Below are 23,156 nucleotides of genomic sequence, written 5' to 3' on the forward strand. Positions count from 1 at the left end.
CCAACTACGTATCTCCACGTTGCCACCACCTTCTGACCTCTGGCTCCGGAAATCTAGTGGGCTTGGCCTACTGTCTTTGGGAGAGCACACAAGCAGATGTGCCCACCTCAACGGAAGAGCCTGTTAAAAGGTATTCCACCATGCCCCCTCAACTTCAATGCTTTACGGGAAATGTAGGGTTCATGAGTCCCATTATGTGGCTGCTGTCTTGGACTTCAGTTCTCATAATTCTCAGCATTCTGCTTAGAAGTTCATGGGATCTCCTGGCTATAGTTCAGCAGTATGGTGGGCATTTTGCATCACAAAACCAGCATAAAAGTAAAAAAGTAAAATGAATTAACTATAAAGAAGGCATTGTCTTTCTGCAGTCCAACACTTGGCTACAAATGTGTTTTTTTAAACTGATGTTATCATCTTCAAACAGGGCCAGCTGAGAGTTCCAAGACCAATGGACTGCTTTGTCCTTCATGCCAATCTAAAACACAGAACAGCTGTACTCAAGAAACAAATATACAATGTACTGGCAGTGAGCAAACTTGCCTTATGCAATCTACCATGACATCAGGTATTTCAATATGTTTGTATGCATTTATTTACTTTATGTAAAAATTATTTGAAGTGAAAATCCATGCCTGTTTACACCAAAATTAGTCTTTAACCCCATCAGTGCTGAGACAAGGCCCCCTGTGCGCTCGCTGCACACATTGGGGATTCAGTTCCTTGAAGCGCTCCTCCACTTGATTATCCAGAGTGATAGAGATGCATGGAGCTGCCATGTTTGCTTTGTAAACATTTTCTGTCCTTCAGCAGTAGTACCTTGATGACCATCAGATTGGCCTGCCCCCTGTGATGCATTTTTCATTGCTAGGGGGCGGAGGCCAAGCCAGTTCCATATGATGCTTGGGGAAAGAGGAGAAGGCAGTGGCTCCAGGGAAAAGGTAACTAGAGGAGCATGCGGTAGGCCTCCCTCTCAATGTGTGCATAGGCTGGCGACATAGGCAGCCAGTAGTCTAATAATGTATTGATGCCAGAGTTATACTCTATGCAGGGTTCTAGGTGCCCTCACCAGGGGCGGACTGACCATTGCGGAACTTGGGCACTGCCCGAGAGCTCGGGGTCAGTAGAGGGCCCCATGAGATGTCCCTGGTACCTTTCATAGGCTTTTTTGGGTGTGGTGTGAGTGTGGGACCCATGACCCCCCATGATCCCCTATTGCCCAGGGGGCCCCATGAGTTGTCAGTCCGCCCCTGGCCCTCACTACAGTGATACGCTATGACAGGTCCTCTTCCACAGGCTAGCTGGATTCGCTATGGCCAGTTCTGGGGCTGATCACATGTAACCATTCACACCAACGGTTACATGCAATCAGTGCCTCTGACAGATGCTTCACTTCCAGGGTAACAGGATCTAGTCACACAGATGCTGGAGACTTCTAAGTACCCAGTGTGTAGTTCCCATAGCAGGGGCGGACTGACCATTTGGAAACTCGGGTCAGTAGGGGGCCCCATGAGATGCCCCTGGTACCTTTTTCATAGGCTTTTTTGAGTTTGGGCAAGGACACAGGGGCCCCATGATCCCCTATTGCCCGGGGGCCCAGATGAGTTGACAGTCCGCCGCTGGCATAGAGTGACATAGTATAGAGTTTTGAGAAAGAGGGCCCAATTTACAATATCACCTAGAGGCCTACTGCATTCAAAAAACACCCCTGTCTGACTATAGCTATCAGGATCATCATCCCTGTAATTGTCCAAAAACTGATGGGGTGAACACATAGATGTGTGCTCAATGGTTCTACCCAGGGGCGGACTGACCATTTGGAAACTCGGGCAGTGCCCCATGAGTTGTCAGTCCGCCCCTGGTTCTACCCCTACCTTCTCTCTGAGTCCACTGCTGCCCCACCCACAAGGAGGCAACTGTACAACACACCGTACAGTTTGCATTCACTGAGAAAATGCAAAGTGTTCATTGAATGGTGCCCAAGCTGAGCAGTCGAACTTCAGTGTTCAGATTTCAGCAGGGCAGCCACTCGGCATGGAACCTGGAAGTAAGTGGAGATCACTGGAGTAGCGTTGTCTCCTACTGTGAGTTCCAGCTTCTAGATCAGGGTTTCTCAGTCAGGGTTCTGCAGAACCCTAGGTTTCCTCCGAAGGTTGCTAGGGGTTCTTTGAGCAATTTTTGCCTCTCGGATAAGTTCCCACTGACACCATTGATCTTTTTGTCTATCTGTAAGGGGACCATTCTTCTCAATGACCACAAGTGTAAGGAGCATTCTTCCCACCGACCATCACACTAATGTATCATGAGTTGTAGATATAGTAATTTTTAGCAGGGCTTCCCTGAGACCAGAAAGTTGTGTCAAGTGTTTCTCTGAGTTGAGAAGGTTGAGAGGCTGTTCTAGAAGGATCCCAAAGGTATGGTATATTCATAGTTACATTGGTCCAACCTGGATCTATGTAATTATTAAAAAATATCCATACCTGGAATCGGGGCTGTGGATAAGGGGGTACCACCAGTCCTCCTGTATGGGGCCCAGGACACCAGGGGGGCCCAGGAAGCTGGGTGAATCGGATGTGGACAGTGAGGGTGATCGGCACAGTGGGGTGGGCAGTTACTGGAACTGATCCCCTCTATGGCTCTCTCTGCAGCAGCTGAAAACTTGTTTCTCCTCTCCCTCTCTGTTGTTTTCAGCTGCTGCACAGAGAGCCATACAGGGGAACGGTTCCAGTAATTGCTCCCCTCCCCTCGCCCACCATACCGATCACCCTCCCTGTGCACATTTGATTCACCTAGCTGCCTGGGCCTCCACAGTGCCAGCTTCCCTCCTCTCCTGTCCATCAGCAGCAGCAAGCCCATAATAGGATCCTTCAGGATGGAGAGCGGGGGGAAGTGTGGTAAATAGGGCACAGTGGGCAGTTACTGGAACTGATCCCCTCTACGGCTCTCTCTGCAGCAGCTGAAAACTGGCTTCTTCTCCTCTCCCTCCCACTGACTTTCAGCTGCTGCAAAGGGATCCATACAGGGAATTGGTTCTAGTAACTGCTCCCGCACCGCACCCATCACCCTCCCTGTGCACCATATGTTTCCCCCTGCTGCCCAGGCCCCCCTCCCCGTGTGCCCTCACCCCCACAGTGCTGCCGGCTTCCCTCCTCTCCTTTCTACTGGCAGCTGCAAGCACACAATAGGATCCTTCAGGGTGGAGAGTGGGGGAAGGGTCCAGTAAATATATCACATTTACCAGCCCCTTCCTTCCCAGAATGAGCACAATGAGTGATCGACACCAATCACTCACTGTGTTCATTCATAACTGAAGCATAGTAAACAGTGTGTTTTTGGGGGGATGGGGCCCAGGGGAGGCCCTGTCAGGGTGGCTGTATGGGGCCCCAGGGTTTCTAACAGCAGCCCTGCCTGGAATTCAGTTTTAACAATGATATTACTTCCTAAATTTGCTTTTTCATGTCTGTGATTTGTTTTGTTTCTTCAGTCTCTTTTGACAGTGCGATGGGCTGTGCCAGTTCATCCCTCTGTGATGTGGCAGAATATTTCTACAATGATAGTATGAATGTGCAATTTAATTGCTTCCCTGCAACTAAGAGCTCTGCAACAGGTAAGAAAGAGACTGTTCTATTGTGTCTGTGGAGGTCCTCATGTATCTAGGTCATGGTATTAGACATGTTATTATTGTCATTATTATACAGGATTTATATAGCGCCAACAGTTTGCTCAGCGCTTTACAATATAGCAACAATACAGTTCAATACAAGAGGGATAGGAGGGCCTGATCCTGGGAGCTTACAATCTAGGAGGGAGGGGCTAGTGGTACAAAAGGTAGTAACTGTGGGGGATGGACTGGTTGGAAGAGTAGAAGATTCCATTATTGGCTGAGGGCAGGATAGGCTTCCCTGAAGAGATAGGTTTTCAGAGATCGTCTAAAAGTGAGCAGAGTAGGCGATAGTCTGATAAATTAGGGTAGAGAGTTCCAGAGGATGGGGGAAGCTCTGGAAAAGTCCTGGAGACAAGCATGGGAGGAGGAGACAAGGGAACTAGAGCCATTTGTTTTGTTAAGAATCGAAATTCGGACCTTCAGAAATTCAAAATTTCGGAATCCTAATAGTAACAAATTCAACAAATCCAAAATAAATTACAACGAAAAAAAAATTTTGAATTTCAAAATTAATTTGAAAAAGAATTCAAATTTGAATTTGAAAATTAATTTGAAAATGTTTTTGGAAGCGGAATTTGAAAATGAATTTGAATTCTAAATGGTAACATATTGCAATAAATACAGGGCAGAACAGAAGTGAAATAAGATGACGATTCCTACGTAGGCTGTTTTATAGAATAGAAAAGAACAGAATAAAATAGAATAGAATGTAAAAAGAAAAGATGGAAAGAAAAGACTGGAGTATTAATGTATAGAAGAAAGTAGCATAAAATAGAATAGTAAAGAAGAGAATAGAAAAAAAAGAGAATGGAATAGAATAGAGCGAATAGAACCATCTTCCAAAATTCAAATGTCGAAATTCGAATTCCAAATGTCAAATTTTGAAATAATGAATATATGAAACGAATCCTGAAAATGAATCATTCAAACATAAAGGATATGACAAAATGAAATTATTAACCACTTCCCATACGGCTGCTATATATAAACGGCCGGATGGTGGCAGTACATGGGGCGGGTTGCCGTTCATAAACGACACCCGCCATTTTGGATTGTGCATGCTCCCTGGGAGCGTGCGGCACCCCGATCCGGTTCCCACTGTGTCCTCCGGACACAGTATGGGACCTCTGTGTGAGGTCCCGATCATGTGGCCACTGATTGGCCAATCAGTGATCACATGAATAGGTGTAAGCAAGATGTCACTTCTGACATCATTGCTTACTACGTGTGAAATCTGTGAATGATCACAGAGATCACATGGTACAGGGCTATTCACAACAGCCTTGTACCATGTGACAAGCTGTGACCAATCACAGCTCTCACAGTATTTCTCAATGGTTGCAAGAATGCAGCCAGAGAGGAGAAATGGTTGCTTTTACAGCCTTTATGGGTGTAAAAGCAATCAGTGTAAAAAAAAAAAAAATCTTTATCACCCCCCACAAGTAGTACAGTGTCACCATGGTGACACTGTACTGCTAGAGTGACAGTATGTTAAAAAAAAAACATAAATAAAAATATAAAAAAATAAAATAAAAATGATAGAAATGATTGCTTTTACAGCCTTTATGAGTGTAAAAGCAATCAGTGTAAAAAAAAAAATCTGTATCACCCCCCACAAGTAGTACAGTGTCACTATGGTGACACTGTACTGCTAGGGTGACAGTATGTTAAAAAAAAACATAAATAAAAATAAAAACATTTTTTTTTAATTATAATTTTTGGTTATAAACTATTTTTTGTTTTTTTGTTTTTACTAAAAAGATAACTGAATAAATTTTGGCCAAGATTTATGAAGAGAGATTATTTATTTGCAAAATTTTATATGAAAAACACTTTTTCAAAATGTTTTGACTTTTTCATTTATATAGCAAAAAAAAATAAAAAATCCTAGTGGTGAATAAATACCGCCAAAGTTTTGTCTGTCTCAAAAAAATGCTAAAACATTCATATGGGTACAGTGTTGCATGACCACGCAATTGTCATTCAAAGTGTGACAGCACTCAAAGCTGAAAATTGGCCTGGACAGGAAGGGGTGAAAGTGTCCGGACAGGAAGGGGGTGAAAGTGTCCGGACTGGAAGGGGGTGAAAGCGTCCGGACTGGAAGGGGGGGAAAGCGTCCGGACTGGAAGGGGGGGAAAGCGTCCGGACTGGAAGGGGGTAAAAGTGTCCGGACTGGAAGGGGGTGAAAGTGTTCAGACTGGAAGGGGGTGAAAGTGTTCAGACTGGAAGGGGGTGAAAGTGTTCAGACTGGAAGGGGGTAAAAGTGTTCAGACTGGAAGGGGGTGAAAGTGTTCAGACTGGAAGGGGGTGAAAGTGTTCAGACTGGAAGGGGGTAAAAGTGTTCAGACTGGAAGGGGGGGGGGGAAGTGTTCAGACTGGAAGGGGGGGGGGAAAGTGTCCGGACTGGAAGGGAGTAAAAGTGTTCAGACTGGAAGGGGGTGAAAGTGTTCAGACTGGAAGGGGGTAAAAGTGTTCAGACTGGAAGGGGGGGGGGAGTGTTCAGACTGGAAGGGGGGGGGGAAGTGTCCAGACATGAAGTGATTAACTTAATGAATGAAACCAAAACGAAACAATTTTTTGTAGTGCACTCCTCTACATGGTTTATCTAGTAGTAGTCATATTAAACCGGACTTAAGTAATGTTAAAGACTTTTTGTAACTTATCCAAGCTGCTTCTTTGAGTCTCATTCACCTTCATTCAATCACCATGGAATCAGGGGTGGACTGACAACTCATGGGGCCCCCGGGCAATAGGGGATCATGGGCACCTGTGTCCTTGCCCAAAATCAAAAAAGCATATGAAAAAGGTACCAGGGGCATCTCATGGGGCCCCCTACTGACCCCGGGCCCTCGGCAGTGCCCGAGTTTCCAAATGGTTAGTCTGCCCCTGCATGGAATACATCAAGACAGAATGGACTGTTAACATTTGAGAAACCATTGTGTACTGAATGTGTGTTTGGATTAATGAGAAAAGAAAGGTATTTAAATTTCAGTAGTGGACATTTGCCTTTTTTTTCTTTTTTTTTTTTTTAATGGGCATGAGACCCCAAGGGATCCCCCAAATACAGACCCTTAACCTCTTTGCCCCTAAGGGTAAAACAAATCTTAATCCCTAAGCACAATTTTGCAAGTCTGACATGTGTTAGTAAAACCGTCCATATCATCACAACTACTTTGTGCATCCAGTGGCTTATACCTTGTTTTTTCAGGAAAAATTGGGCTTTCATTTGGTGGTGAATGGTAATGGATATCTCCTGATTTTTTTTATGATTATCAAAGGAAAACTGGCCCAAAATAGTAAAAAATAAAAATTCAAAAATAAAAAAAAAACTTAAATTTAGCTGTATATTTCTTGCTACTACCATAACCTACCACCAAAGAACGACCTAAAATAATTTCTCCTGCTCCTGATGATCAAAGCTATACCCCATAAGTGTATATTCATTGTTGTTTGTACCCATAATACGGCCCAGAAACAATAGTGCAATAAAGTATATAGTGAATGCAGGGTCCGGGGAGAGCAGATATAGTGAATGCAGGGTCTGGAAAGACCAGATATAGTGAATTCAGGGTCTGGGGAGAGCGGATATAGTGAATTCAGGGTCTGGGGAGAGCGGATATAGTGAATGCAGGGTCCGGTGAGACCAGATACAGTAAATGTAGAGTCCAGGGAGACCAGATATAGTGAATGCAGGGTTCGGGGAGACCAGATATAGTGAATGCAGGGTCCGGGGAGACCAGATATAGTGAATGCGGGGTCTGGGGAGAGCGGATATAGTGAATGCGGGGTCCGGGGAGACCAGATATAGTGAATGCAGGGTCCAGGGAGACCAGATGTAGTGAATGCAAGGTCCGGAGAGAGAGGATATAGTGAATGCAGGGTACGGAGAGAGAGGATATAGTGAATGCAGGGTCCGGGGAGAGCGGATATAGTGAATGCAGGGTCCAGGGAGAGCGGATATAGTGAATGCAGTGTCCGGGGAGAGCGGATATAGTGAATGCAGGATCCGAGGACAGTGGATATAGTGAATGCAGGGTCTGGGGAGAGCGGATATAGTGAATGCAGGGTCCAAGAAGACCAGATATAGTGAATGCAGGGTCCGGGGAGACCAGATATAGTGAATGCAGGGTCCGGGGAGACCAGATATAGTGAATGCGGGGTCCGGGGAGACCAGATATAGTGAATGCAGGAACCGGGGAGAGCGGATATAGTGAATACAGGGTCCGGGGAGAGCGGATATAGTGAATGCAGGGTCCGGGGAGACCAGATATTGTGAATGCGGGGTCCGGGGAGAGCGGATATAGTGAATGCAGGGTCCGGGGAGAGCGGATATAGTGAATGCAAGGTCCGTGGAGTGCGGATATAGTGAATGCAGGGTCCATGGAAAGCTGCAGAAGGGCTTTGCCGCTGTGATAGCTCTCCATTGCTGGCTGCACTAGGGGTCAGTGTGGTGGGGGATTCAGTACATTGCACCCCATCGTCCCTTTTAAAAAAAAACTTTGAAGAGTACAAAATGCACACTTTGCTCACAGCAGCGTCGGTGGTACTGTGCCTGACATTGCGGTGCGGTTTGGGCGCTAAATTACAGCACGTCTCCATTGAATCGCAGCACGCTGTAGCGCAGTGCTAAGCTGCATTGCAGTGTGAATAGGACGCACAGGAAACAATTGTCCTCGTGGTGAGGGACATTTTGCCATGCAGTAAATGATGTCACTGCACATAGTGTGAATCGGCCCTGAAGGGGAACATCCAAACAACAACATTACTCTTAATTACATGCCTGGGGACTCCTTAAACCCGTCTGTGCAGGAGCGCACCTGTATGATGTGCAGGAAGTTATGCTGCAAAAATGACACAGAAAAAAGTTATTTAAATTGCGATAAGTTTGACCATTCCATGCGGACTTTCTTTTTTTGTTTTGGTGAAAAACCGTATGGGGATGTTTAGGGTCTTTAAAGATGGGATCTGTGTTTTGTGAGGATCCCAGAGGTTCTCATGCAATTTTTTTTTTAAAGGCCGGCAGGAAAATGTCAAATATTGTCATTTAAATGATTTATTTAATCTGTCTAAGGCTAAATGCACACTAGCCTACACGCTGCGAGCTGGTTGGAAATGATGCACCCGCAACCACATGCAGCCGCATCGCATTTCTCTAGCAAGACGCAGGAGGAGGGGGTCTTCCCTTCTGAATGATACCCCAACGCATCTCATCCACGAGAGGTGAGATCGCAGGATGGTTGCAGGTGCGGGAACCGCATGAATAATAGGTCTAGACCAGGGGTGTCCAAACTATGGCCCTCCAGGTGTTGAGGAACTGCAAGTCCCATGAGGCCTTGCAAGACTCTGACATCCACAGGCTAGACACCCAGAGGCAGAGGAATAATGGGACTTGTAGTACTTCAACAGCTGAAGGGCTATAGTTTGGACATCCCTGGTCTAGACTGCTATATACTGCTGATGAGAAAAGGTAATTAGCAGTTTACATTTACTGCAATAATTGCATTTCCATGTTCTGTGCACAGCCCACAGCCTCTCTTGGATCCCACCTGGTTTCCATGGCACACGTGTCCCTTCTTTCATCCCTTCTTCTGAGGCCCCCTGAAAAATGCCGCCCTAGGCAAGTGCCTTGTTTGCCTTGTGATCAATACGCCCCTGCTTGCAGTGACTGTTCTGTTTCAAGACACAGCCTGCTGGAAAGGTAATTAAGGAGCCTCTTCTTTTTTCAGGTGTACCTTTTTCCTGTTTTGACCCTGTATTGACTGCATAAAAGGGGCGGACTGACCATTCGAGCACTCGGGCACTGCCCGAGGGCCCGGGTCAGTAGGAGGCCCCATGAGATGCCCCTGGTACCTTTTATTGGCTTTTTCATAGGCTTTTTTGGGTGTGGGAGAGGACACAGGGGCCCCATTATCCCCTATTGCCCGGAGGCCCCATGAGTTGTTAGTCCACCCCTGCTGCATCCCCAAAAAATCAGGTCTCTTTATCTGCCAGATAAGGCTGCACTCTGTAGCAGAGCTGTTCAAATCTCAGGTCTGGAGGGACAGAAATACAGATCACTTTAGCTATTGCTTCTATATATTTATCTACTTGTCTGTTTTTTATGTTGTATTTTAGGCACGTCATGTGTCACGTGCATATCCGAGAATTCCCTAACATGTAACAGCTCGTTAAGTGTCATCCCTCCAAATAGCAAGTGTGCGTCCATTTACCAGATAACCACCACATGTAAGTAACAAAAAGGTTTTTTTTTTTCTTTGTTTTTTGTTTGTTTGTTTTTTGCTTTGGTTCTCTTTCAGCTCATTTCTCTAAACGTTATTGCTTCTGCACACACATCTAAAAATCAAGAGGGGATAAATAAAAATCCCAAAATATTATTTTTTCAGCTGCTTAATAATAAATGTTATATTTGTTTTCAGCTCATATTCTTAGCTTGAATTGCGTGTTTTACATTTATCACACATTAAAAAAAATGATCACAACCTAAAAAATAATAAGCACTTTATTGGGGTTATTATCTAAGGCTCCATTCACACCTTTATGGGTCCTTAAAGTGGAATTTCGATCTCTCAATCAACATGGACAATTTGTAATCCTTATGCTGCTAGTATTAGTAAATAGATAGGAACGTATAGCATATTTACCTGTTTTGAACTTTTTTTTTCCATTTCTTCAGTTACTTCCCGGTTTCCATGCCTAGGCCAATGATGAAATAGGACGTCAATTCAACCACTTGTCTTCCGTATAGATAGATGGAAGAAATATAGCATGGAAGTCCTCAGAGATCTTTAGAAGTAGGTCAACGTGTTTCACGGGATGACCCGCTTCATCAGGACCACAGATCTTGGATACAAATACAGATGACCACTTCCAAGCAGGGGCGGACTGACCATTTGGAAACTCGGGCACCGCCCGAGGGCCTGAGGTCAGTAGAGGGCCCCATGAGATGCCCCTGGTACCTTTTTCATAGGCTTTTTTGAGTTTGGGCAAGGACACAGGGGCCCCATGATCCCCTATTGCCCGGGGGCCCCATGAGTTGTCAGTCTGCCCCTGCTTCCAAGGCAGAAATTCAGGTTCACTTATGAGTGAACATAATATTAGTAAGTCAGTGGGAGAAACTGTCCTAGCAGACAAAAGGAGGCACCAACCCAGGGGCAGACTGACAACTCATGGGGCCCCTGGGCAATAGGGGATCATGGGGCCCCTGTATCCTCGCCCACACTCAAACCACAACCAAAAAAGCCTATGAAAGGTATTCATGGGGCCCCCTGACCTCGGTCCCTCGGTGGCTGAGTGCCTGAATGGTCAGTCCGCCCCTGCAGCAAGCCCTTGTATCTTGGAAATCTACTCAAACATGCCACATGGTCCAAACAGAGAACTGGCATCCTAGACTATGGTCTTCCCATGGGCCGGCAGGAATTGCAAGGACAGTTTCTCCCACTGACTTATTAATATTATGTTCACACATAAGTGAACCTGAATTTCAACCTTGGAAGTGGTCATCTATATTTGTATCCAAGATCTAAGGTCCTGATGAAGCGGGTTATCCCGTTGACCTATATCTAGAGATCTCTGAGAACTTCCATATTATAGTTCTTCCAACTATCTATGTGGAAGACAAGTGGTTGAGTTGATGTCCTATTTCAAATTATACTTGTTTTTAATGGAAGTATTGCCTTTTCATTTGGATTTAATACTGACATGTAATTATTATTAATTTGTGTGTCATGTGTATATTTGACCGGTTCTAAATTACAATTCCTGCCGGGCCATGGGAAGACCACCGTCTAGGATGCCGGTTCTGTTTGGACCATGTAGCATTTTTGAGTAGATTTCCCAGATACATGGGGTTGGTGCCTCTTTGTGTATGCCCCCCCCTTTTGTGGAAGTAATGGTTGCCATATAACAACAGGACCACTCTTATGCAATCAGTAATTCACCTTTGTCCAAGTTTCCTCCATTTTCAACTGGTGGTCTTCCCAGGGGCCTGCAGGAATTGCTAGGACAGTTTCTTCTACTGACTTATTGATATTATGTTCACACATAAGTGAACCTAATTTTCAACCTTAAGTGGTCATCTATATTTGTATCCAAGATCTAAGGTCCTGATGATGCGAGTCATCCCGAAAAACGCATCAGCTTACATCTAAAGATCTCTGAGGACTTCCATACTATAGTTTTTCCATCTATCTATGTAGAAGACAAGTGGTTGAGTTGACGTCCTATTTCATCATTTGCCTAGACATGGAAACCAGGAAGCAATTGAAGGAATGTAAAAAAAAAGGTGCTGATGAAGCGGGTCATCCCATGAAATGCGTCAACCTACCGTATATCTAAAGATCTCTGAGGACTTCCATATTATAGTTCTTCCAACTATCTATGTGGAAGACAAGTGGTTGAGTTAATATTCTATTTCAAATTATACTTGTTTTTAATGGAAGTATTGCCTTTTAATTGGATTTAATACTAACATGTAATTCTTTTTAACTTGTGTGTCATGTGTATATTTGACCAATTGGATTGTTATTTAAAGTCCCATTAACTGTATCTTGATTTTTGTTATTTCCTCACGGGGATGACACCCTCTGTTGGCACAACCTATGAGTAACACCATTCCTCTATACACATATTGTTTAGGCAAATTATGCAATACATCCTAGCAGTCTTCAGTATTGGAGGTCAGGCTCTCAGCTCAGTCCCTGTCCCTGAGCTAAGGGCAGATGGATTCCAGGAAATAAATGCTACATGAACCATCTGCCCTTACTCAAGATGGCAACTGCCAGAAATGCTAGGGAATGCTTTTCAAAATGATTTCTCAACATAAAAAGCATGGAGACATGGATGGATGGATTAATGGAGGCATGGATGGATGGAAACATGGATGGATGAATGGAGGCACGGACGGATGGATGAATGGAGATATGGACGGATGGATGAATGGATGCATGGATGGATGGAGGCATGGATGGATGAATGGAAACATGGATGGATGGATGAATGGAGGCATGGATGGAGACATGGATGAATGGAGAGTTTGCTTTGAATATTAAAAATTAATTAAACAACCTTTTTGGTTTGTGGTGATTGGATGCAGTGTAGTTCCACTTTAAGATGCATTGTGGCAACTGAATAAGGCACTGAAGGTCTGCCCAATAAAAAAAATGACTGGCCAGTCACAGTGGGAGACCAATATGTAGATGTTGTCCTTGGATGATACCTGAACAAAGATGGTCTTATCCTGGTTTAGAGAAAAGTGGACAAAAGCATTGTCGAGGGGCAGTTAAAAACATATACTGTATCTGCACAATATAAAAACATATATCTAATACTAGGTCCAATTTAGGAAGACCATAAGGCTTGCTTTGTTTATGTCAACATTTTGGAGCACTGTTATCAATTTTTCAGATGCACAGACGTTATACCTAGTCATCCGATCTTGGGTTCCTGTAAGCAAGTGTAATATCACTGGTTCCATGAATGTGTCCTACAACAATATCTTGGTGGGTGTAAGTTGTTGTGATGGAGATGCCTGTACCCCATCAATACCAGACAGTAAGTGAATCTACTCTTCCTACTCCACTACAGAGCAAAGATTTTTCATTGGATATTGCTTTGTTATTATCCACTTCACTCCCAGGACAGTTATGGCTTTGTGGCTGGGAATGCCAGTTGTCGGTGAAAGTGGAGGTCAGCTGAATGCATTGATATCTGGGCTGCTCATCCTTCTACACCAGGGGTGTCAAACTCAATTTCATCACGGGCCACGTCAGCATTATGATTGCTTCCAAAGGGCCGGTTGTATCTGTAAGACCAGATGTCCAGAGCACCCCATCCTCCATTACATCAGATGTCAAGAGTCCCCCACCCTCCCTTACATCACAGTGCACCCCCCCTTTCTTTGCCTTGCTGCTGGGGGAAGAGCTGGTAAGAAGAAAATGCAGGGTCTGGAGGAGAACCAGAGGAGGTGTGGAGTTAGCTGCTGGAGTCTGCTCAATGTTGGGACGTGGGGTGCTGTGGCTGCACAGAGAGGCGCAGGATCTGTAGAAGGTATTCTGTCCTCCTCTCTGCTGCTGACTGCTGAGACAGGGGGGGAGTCGAGGCAAGCTGAGCTTCACCGTGGCTGCAGAGAAGCACAGGATTTGATGGAGGAGTTCTGTTCTCCTCTTTCCTGCTGAATGCATTGACATCTGGGCTGCTGATCCTTCTACGCCAAGGGTGTCAAACTCAATTTCATCATGGGTCATGTCAGCATTACGATTGCTTCCAAAGGGCTGGTTGTATCTGTAAGACCAGATGTCCAGAGCACCCCATCCTCCATTACATCACACTGCACCCCCCTTTCTTTGCCCTGCTGCTGGGGAAAGAGCTGGGAAGAAGAAAATGCAGGGTCTGGAGGAGGACCAGAGGAGGTCTGGAGCCAGCTGCTGGAGTCTGCTCAATATTGAAACGTAGGGTGCTGTGGCTGCACAGAGGGGCGCAGGATCTGTAGAAGGTATGCTGTCCTCCTCTCCGCTGCTGACTGTTGAGACAAGCTGAGCTTCACCGTGACTGCAGAGGAACACAGGATCTGATGGAGGAGTTTTGTCCTCCAATCTCATTCTGAATGCTAAGACAAGCTGGGGAAGAAACGAGGGGGGTGCCACAGCTGCAGGAGAGGTGCAAGGCCATAGGGAATGGCCTGGTGGGCCTGATTTGGCCCGTGGGCCTTGTGTTTGACACATGTGTTCTATACTGTGCTACATAAAACTTTGCCCTAGCAGAGCACTGTAAGCATTCTGCTTCCTGCATGGCTCTGTCCAGCCATTCCCTAAAGCACCTGTGTCAAACACAAGGCACGTGAGCTGAATGCAGTAGCGCTGAGCTTTTCTGAATAGGCCCGTAGTCTTCTGGGACCTGTCACATGTCCCAGAAGACTACAGGGAGGGAGGGGGAGGACACCTTCCAATCACCTAGGCTAGGGGCCTCTAAACTGCGGCCTGAGGGCTGGATGTGGCCCTTTGCTAGCCTTTATCCGGCTCTTGGGGCACTATACCTCCCATTGATATGAAACAGTATTCCTCCCACTGAACCCAACAATGGGGCACTATTTCTTCAACTGATGACACTTATGGGGTACTATTCCTCCCATTAATACCAACGATGAGGCTCTACTTTTCCTCCTACTGACCACTAACCCTGAGGCCATGTTTATTCTTACTGATGCTAGGCCTGAAATATTTCCTACTCCCACTGACCAAACTCCCACCCCCTGAACATCTGAAGGACCATAAACCGGCCCTTTGTTTGAAAAGTTTGGAGACCCCTGACCTAAGCGATTGCTGTGGAAGTGGGAGGGTGTACCCGTCAAATTTGGGTACCCGATCCCCAAAGGTTCCAGTCCTTAAAGGGAGCAGGGGGCAAGGGCTTAAAGTGGAACTTCCCCTTTTGGGTGGAGCTCGACTTTAATGACTGAGGCAACAGTGACAACTACTGGCATCAGAGAGAAACAACACCAGCAAGGGGAAACCGAAAAAAAATTAGAAATCAGCATGGGTTCTCCACTGCCCATCATGGGTTTAGGATGTTGTGGATACATACAGTTCAGATATAAAAAGCCTTCTCTTATTTGTTCTGGCAAATTTACCATTGAAAGGATATTGTTCTATCTATTTGATAAGTGCAAAAAATACCTGTTGATCCTGCCAGAAATCATATGAGCCGATAACTTCCTCTGCTCTCTGCCTGAGCTGACTTTTATCATTTACATTGTCCTCAGCTGCCTGGGAACTACAGAACAATGTCATAAAGAAGAGTAGAGGGAGAGGTGCTCTGTAGTCCAGGGGCGGACTGACAACTCATGGGGCCCCCGGGCAATAGGAAATCATGGGGCCCCGGTGTCCTCATCCACACTCAAACCACACCCGAAAAAGCCTATGAAAGGTACCAGGGGCATCTCATGGGCCCCCCCTACTGACCCCGGGCATTGCTCGAGTGCCTAAATGGTCAGTCCGCCCCTGCTGTAGTCCAATCCTAGGGTGAAAATGATGCTCCTCCATAGACCCAGAGAGGTGAGTGAACCTGTAGTACACCTTAGGGTGATTAATCTGTCTATATTTTTATATTATTTTAACAGCAACATCTACAAGCACCGAACCAAATGGTGTGCAATGCAAAACATGCGAAAGTATGGGCTCCAGCCTCTGTGAGACTAATGAAACCATAAACTGCACCGGACAGGAGACTCAGTGTGTGAGCTACGTAATGGAATACACATACGGTAATTTCATACCTTACATATTGCAATTGCATGTAAATGTGTCCTATCCTAACATTTTGACCTCACATTTATATACAGTACGTGATTTTGCACAGAATATCCGCCGTGTAGCAGTAAATCTGCTATAGGGCGGACTTAAAGTGGTTAACCTCCCTAGCGGTCTGATGATGTCAGTATTTCTGTGCTCAAAGCGGTACATTATGTTGCATGGAAATATGTCGTTTTTTTATTGTAGGCCTGTAATTTTTAGGAATAACTCACTGAAATCTGTCCGAACAAGAGTCTAGTAAACATCCCGGGTATGTTAAAATTTGAAACACGAAATCATAAATTATAATTTAATAAATAATTATAAAAAATTATAACAATATAATAATAAATTTAATTCAATAATATAATCAAACCAAAACACTGAAATTTGAAATAGAGCGGCAAGTACGCACATCACTGAGCTCAGTCGCAGAATCGTTTTCAGTGTCTGATGAGGAATTTCCCCCACGAATCATTATCACTCAATTCTGCAAGTGGTTCTGATTTACTATCGCTGTTCTCTAGCCGGTCTAAAACCGCTTTTGACCTAAAGGGACGCTTTTTGGACGCCATGGATGTTTCTCAGTTTCCAGGCAGAAAGAACAGTAAAAATGCAGGCAGGGCGCCGGACAAAGCACTCGGGACAAAATGTATGTGAAATGGTTTGATACAGGAATGTTATACTGTGTGATTTTATTGTATTTAGTGAATGTCACTTTTTGACATTTTTACATTTCCCGCCGTTCCGTCCCCCGTACGTCCCGACGTCGCAGGGAATGGAAACCAGAAGACAGATGCCCGGGATCGGCCGGAGGAGATGGCCGGGATGCTGCAGGAGGGACATCGCGGGAGCGCAGGACAAGGTAAGTGAAGAAAAGATCCCGGAGCAACGCTGCAGTGTATTCCCGAGTGTAGCTCGGGGTTACCGCTTGTGGTGCTGAAACTTTACCCCGAGCTACACTTGGGAATACTTGGGAGGTTAACATTCAGAACTTCAGCACAGTTGGGTGAAACCCCCCTCCAACTGGACCCAGATAGATTCAGTTCACCCTTAGCTATAACAGCCCCCACTGTTCTGGGAAGACTTTCAACAAGGGTTTGGAGTGCCTTTGCTGGAATTTGTAGTCTTTCTTTCAAAAGAACATTTGTGAGGTCCGGTACTGATGTTGGATGAGAAGACCTGACTCGCTCTCAGTGTTCCAACTTACCCCAAAGGTGTTCCTTAGGCAGGGCTGTGGATAAGGGGGTACCATCAGTCCTACTGTATGGGGTTCAGGCTAGCAGGGGGGCCCAGGCAGCTGGGTGAAGTGGATGTGGGCGGGGAAGGTGGTCGGCACGTTGTGGGGGGGGGATTACTGGAACTGATCCCCTGTATGGCTGTCTCTGCAGCAGCTGAAAGCTGTCTTCTTCTCCTCTCCCTCTCTGTGGCAGGGGCGGACTGACCATGGAAACTCGGGATCAGTAGGGGGCCCCATGAGATGCCCCTGGTACCTTTTTCACAGGCTTTTTTGAGTTTGGGCAAGGACACAGGGGCCCCATCATCCCCTATTGCCCGGGGGCCCCATGAGTTGTCAGTCCGCCCCTGCTCTGTGGTTTTCAAATGCTGCAGAGAGAGCCATACAGGGGAGCGGTTCCAATAATTGCCACCCACCATACCGATCACCCTCCCTGTGCACATTTGATTCACCCAGCCTGGGCCTCCACAGTGCCAGCTTCCCTCCTCTCCTTTCCACCAGCAGCTGCAAGCACACAATAGGATCCTTCAAGATGGAGGGTGGGGGGAAGTGTCTGGTAAATAGGTCACATTAACCAGCCCCTTCCTTTCCTGAATGAACACAATGAGTGATCAGTACCGATCACTTACTGTGTTCATTCATAACTGATGCATAGTAAACTGTGGGGGGGGGGGGGTTTGGTTTTGAAGGGGGGCCTTGTCAGGTTGGGTGTATAGGGCCTCGTGGTTTCTAACAGCAGCCCTGTCCATAGGCCCTGTTCAGGACTCTGTGCAGGACACTGAGGCCCTCTACAACAAACATAACTAGCCATGTCTTTATGGAGCTGGGTGTTTAGACACGTTACACACACATGCCCCACTGTTGTCTCCATCACAAAAACCAACCTGAGAAATGCCATTCAGCCATTGCTGCAGGGTATGTAGACGGGCAATGGCTGTAGGGAGCTGAAGGAGGTCAAAAGCACTGAGATTTAATGAATGATTAAAAAAACATATTTTTTATTTATTTTTTAATCAATTGTATATGATACACTTTAACAACCTAATGTCATTTATCTTAGGGATACATCTACTTTAACAATTTAGGAGTTCAGTGTCACTTGTGTTAAAATTCTCTTCCTGCAGGAATCATCTCTTTGACTTTATGGTATCAAGGCTGCGGTACTAAATCCTTGTGCGATGATCAAAGCTTTTCTTCTACTATGAATTGGTTCTCTATTGTAAATCGCTTTACTTGTGAAGGCAATGGTGGAAGCAGCACTACCACTCCCAGCAATGGAGGAAGCAGCGCTACCATTCCCAGCAATGGAGGAAGCAGCGCTACCACTCCCAGCAATGGAGGAAGCAGCGCTACCACTCCCAGCAATGGAGGAAGCAGCGCTACCACTCCCAGAAATCGAGGAAGCAGCGCTACCACTCCCAGCAATGGTGGAAGCAACGCTACCACTCCCAGCAATGGAGGAAGCAGCGCTACCACTCCCAGCAATGGAGGAAGCAACGCTACCACTCCCAGCAATGGAGGAAGCAATGCTACCATTCCCAGCAATGGAGGAAGCAGCACTACCACACCCAGCAATGGAGGAAGCAGCACTACCACACCCAGCGATGGGGGAAACATCATTCCCATTACCAACAATGGAGGAAACAGCATTACTGCTCTAAGCAACAGGGGAGTCATTTTCCTGCTCCTCTCCACAGCTCTCGCCATCCTTATCCTCCACCAGTTTAATAATGATCCCTAAACATCTTCTGACGTTTGATTTAGTAGGATGAATTCAGGAGAACTGAGAATTTTAGCTTCATTATAACTACCCTTATAAATGTCCCCTCCCCTCTGCTAACACCTATGCTGACCCTATGGAAAAAGATGTATCTACTTACTTATTCCCAACCCGCTCCAGTCAGTCATCTGATTTAATTGTAGCACCACCCCTTTAAGAGTTGCAGAAGATTTGGGTCCCCCTATGGTCCTGCACAGACAGGAAACAATGTATTTCCATACAGACTTTGCATTTAGGAGTCAGTAACCAGTCCTTGAGCTTGTTCTGATATTTTATTAGGGGATAATAAAACTTGGATGGGGTGAGGGGTGTATGGGATGCCCAATGGAATCTGTACTGAGGACAAACTTTCTGAAACTATTTACAAGTATTTAGAGCACAATTCCTCCTCTGGAGAGCTAGCCGGCCTCTCCTGATGTACCACCCTAGATCCTCATTAATCAAACAGCTCTGGGTGAATCCCTGGGCAGGGGATCCTGCGCTTGCCACTACAATGTAAAAAGTTAATCCAGTTTCCCACCAGAGTGCTCCTTTTCCCTTACTGGGCCAGGGGGTGCAGGTTTACTCACTTGGCCCCTCTCCTGTGCTGCCGGTGGGTCAGTGGCTGCTACCAGGGCTTCCAGCTAGGCCACTCCTTCCCTGCTGCACAGGTGGTCCTCTCTCAGGGGGTGGGTGAAGTCCCAAGTTTTCAGCCTTCCAAGGCCTTCTGCCTGCAGGTCAGCCCCTCTCCATCTGGGCCCCCTCACCCAACCTCTCTCCCTGCTGAGCAGGCTCAGTTACCCTTAAAGGTTGTCCCAGCCCCTTTCCAAGCCTCCCATTAGGGATTGGCTAGGATCCTTTAAGAGTACAGACCAGCCACTCCTCAGATCTGCCCACTGCTTCCTAAAGGTTGTCCCAGCCCCTTTCCAAGCCTCCTGTTGGGGATTGGCTAGGATCCTTTAAGAGTACAGACCAGTCACTCCTCAGATCTGCCCACTGCTTCTTAAAGGTTGTCCCAGCCCCTTTCCAAGCCTCCTGTTGGGGATTGGCTAGGATCCTTTAAGAGTACAGACCAGCCACTCCTCAGATCTGCCCACTGCTTCCTAATGGTTGTCCCAGCCCCTTTCCAAGCCTCCTGTTGGGGATTGGCTAGGATCCTTTAAGAGTACAGACCAGCCACTCCTCAGATCCGCCCACAGCCTGTAGATCTTTCTCCAAAGATCTAGAGCAGGGGGAAATACCAGAGGGCTGATCTGCAGGGCCTCTCAGCTCTGACCACAAATTGACCCCACTCTGGCTATTAAACCTGGGCTGCTACTCAGCCCCTGTCTAACAATTTGAGTCTAGCTCCCCCTAGCTACCTAGGAGGGTGCTACACAACACCACTGTGTCAGCCAGTGATAGCTGCAGGGGGGAGGAGAGATTACTTGACAATGGCTGGTAATGCCTGGGAGTGATGATGTCACCCATGGGTGGGGAGCTGATGTAGTAATTTGCTGAGCTGCAGGCACTGAATCGCAGCGCCACCCTCTGCCTACAAGGCTGAACAGTTCTGTGAACTCCTAACAGGGACCTGACAAAACTAATATCTTTAACTGGTTAAGTTATTATTAAATTCTTTATTTCACCTCTGTATGGTGAAGTTTGGCTTCAAAAACCCCAAAACAAAATATAATAAATTGCAGTTTACCCGTCATTAAATGTGGTGGCTGCATTTGTTTTCTTCTCAGTTTTTTTGTTCCTTAATTTTCACCTGGTTATTCTGCTAGTAATTTTTTCTATACTATTTTATTCTTTTTTATTCTTTTATTTTCTATTCTATTCTATGTTTTAATGTTCTATGTTATTCTTTTCGTATTCTAATTCAAATTAAATTCAAGTTGAAATAGAATTTTAGTAAAATTCAAATTCTATTCTATTATTTTTCTATTCTATTTTTTTCTATACTATTTTATTCTTTTCTTTTCTATTCTATGTTTTAATGTTCTATGTTATTCTTTTTGTATTCTAATTCAAATTAAATTCAAGTTGAAATAGAATTTTAGTAAAATTCAAATTCTATTCTATTATTTTTCTATTCTATTTTTTTCTATACTATTTTATTCTTTTCTATTCTTTTCTTTTATTTTCTATTCTATTCTATGTTTTAATGTTCTATGTTATTCTTTTCATATTCTAATTCAAATCAAATTTGAGTTGAATTAGAATTTGATTCAAATTTTATTTCGTTATTTCAGATTTGTTTGTTGGATATCAGTCCCTTTGCTGCATTCAATTAGTACAATAGACCAGATTCTGTATATTTTTTAATTGAAAGCTTAGTACTATGAAAAAGGCAAATCTCTGGGTCTACTAGAACATCAACCTGACAGATTCTTTCTATTCTATATTTTTTTTCTATTCTGTTCTACACTATTCTATTCTTTTATATTGTAATCTATTATATTCTATTTTTCTATTCTATTTTTTTCTATACTATTTTATTCTTTTCTTTTCTATTCTTTTATTTTCTCTTCTATTCTATGTTTTAATGTTCTATGTTATTCTTTTCATATTCTAATTCAAATCAAATTCGAGTTGAATTAGAATTTGAGTCAAATTTCATCTGAATTTCATTTCGTTATTTCAGATTTGTTACTGTTGTAATTCCAAAATTCGGAGACATCCAAATTTCTGAATAACACAACAGTTCCCCGATTCAGAACGAAACGAACCGCACGTGTCTATAAAATACTATTGATGTGTCATCTGTCCTCCAATGAAGCGAATGGAGTGCAGATCGCATTCTGCTATTTTTTACCCAGATATACTGGGGAAAGTGACGCCAGGACCTGGAACTGATGTTTTACACATGGCATCCAGGTCATTAGGCTGTTTTATTAATGAATTGTGTTTAATAAAATTGCATTTTTTATACAAGATTTTTCTTTCTTTTTGTAGTTTTGGTGCTTAAAAAGTCCCGTTTCTCTTTTCCTAATATATGTTCTTTTTTGGTTCTGTTATTCTATTTGAAATTTGAATTTCGGAAGACGGATTCTTTCTATTCTATTGTTTTTTCTATTCTGTTCTACTTTATTCTATTCTTTTATATTGTAATCTATTCTATTCTATTGTTTCTATACTATTTTATTCTTTTCTTTTCAATTCTATTCTTTTCTATTCTATGTTTTAATGTTGTATATTATTCTTTTCGTATTCTAATTCAAATCAAATTCGAGTTGAATTAGAATTTGAATCAAATTCAAATTTCATCTGAATTTAGTTTTGTTATTTCAGATTTGTTACTGTTGTAATTCGGAAATTTCAGAGACATCCAAATTTCCAAATAACACAACAGTTGCCTGATTCAGAATGAAGCGAACTGCACGTGTCTCTAAAATACTCTTGATGTGTCATCTGTCCTCCAATGAAGCTAATGGAGTGCAGATCACATTCTGCTATTTTGTTACCCAGATATACTGGGGAAAGTGACACCAGGACCTGGAACTGATGTTTTACACGTGGCTGGTTTAATAAAATTCCATTTTTTAGATTTTTTTCTCTTTTTGTAGTTTTGGTGCTTAAAATGTCCCGTTTCTGTTTTCCTAATGTATGTTCCTTTTCGGTGCTGTAATTTTGGGATAAGCACCGCTTATTTTTATTACATCTGACCAGCATCATATATTTTTTCTTTTAAATAGAGTACATTTGAATTTGAGTAGAATAGATTAGATTAGAAAAGAATAGAATAGAATAGGATGGCCCCTTCCTGTTCCAACATGATCGCGCACCAGTGCACAAAGCAAGGTCCATAAAGACATGGAGAAGCCAGTTTGGGGTGGAGGAACTTGACTGTCCTGCACAGAGTCCTGACCTCAACCCCATAGAACACCTTTGGGATGAATTAGAGCGGAGACTGCGAGCCAGGCCTCCTCCCCCGACATCAGTGCCTGACCTGACAAATGTGCTTCTGGAAGAATGGTCCAACCTTCCCATAGACACCCTCCTAAACCTTGTGGATGGCCTTCCCAGAAGAGTTGAAGCTGTTATAGCTGCAAAGGGCGGGGCCAACTCAATATTGAACCCTACGGACTAAGACTGGAAGGCCATGAAAGGTCATGTGCATGGAAAAGCCAGCCGCACAATCAGTGGTGTATTTAGATTTCGGGCTGCCCTAGGCAACACAAAAATTGGCTCCCCCCCCCCCGACCCTTACGGATTCGGGCTGACCTAGGCAAC

General features: G+C 44.6%; 1 protein-coding gene across 1 annotated transcript in view; it reads left to right on the forward strand.

The window, feature by feature from the left end:
* The window catches only part of LOC149432781 (uncharacterized), a 31,211-nt gene extending 10,544 nt beyond the window's left edge, over window positions 1-20,667 (forward strand). Inside the window, exons 4-9 of the mRNA XM_089665060.1 lie at window positions 425-567; window positions 3,493-3,604; window positions 9,776-9,886; window positions 13,064-13,210; window positions 15,771-15,914; window positions 18,304-20,667. Coding sequence (XP_089521186.1) covers window positions 425-567; window positions 3,493-3,604; window positions 9,776-9,886; window positions 13,064-13,210; window positions 15,771-15,914; window positions 18,304-18,920 — 1,274 coding nt within the window. The 3' untranslated portion in view covers window positions 18,921-20,667. The remainder of the gene's footprint in view (window positions 1-424; window positions 568-3,492; window positions 3,605-9,775; window positions 9,887-13,063; window positions 13,211-15,770; window positions 15,915-18,303) is intronic.
* Window positions 20,668-23,156: the final 2,489 nt, after the last annotated feature.

The sequence above is a fragment of the Staurois parvus genome, unplaced genomic scaffold (genome assembly GCF_062004578.1).
Source record: "Staurois parvus isolate SC_StPar_1 unplaced genomic scaffold, SC_StPar_1.0 ptg002113l, whole genome shotgun sequence".
Lineage (NCBI taxonomy): Eukaryota > Metazoa > Chordata > Amphibia > Anura > Ranidae > Staurois > Staurois parvus.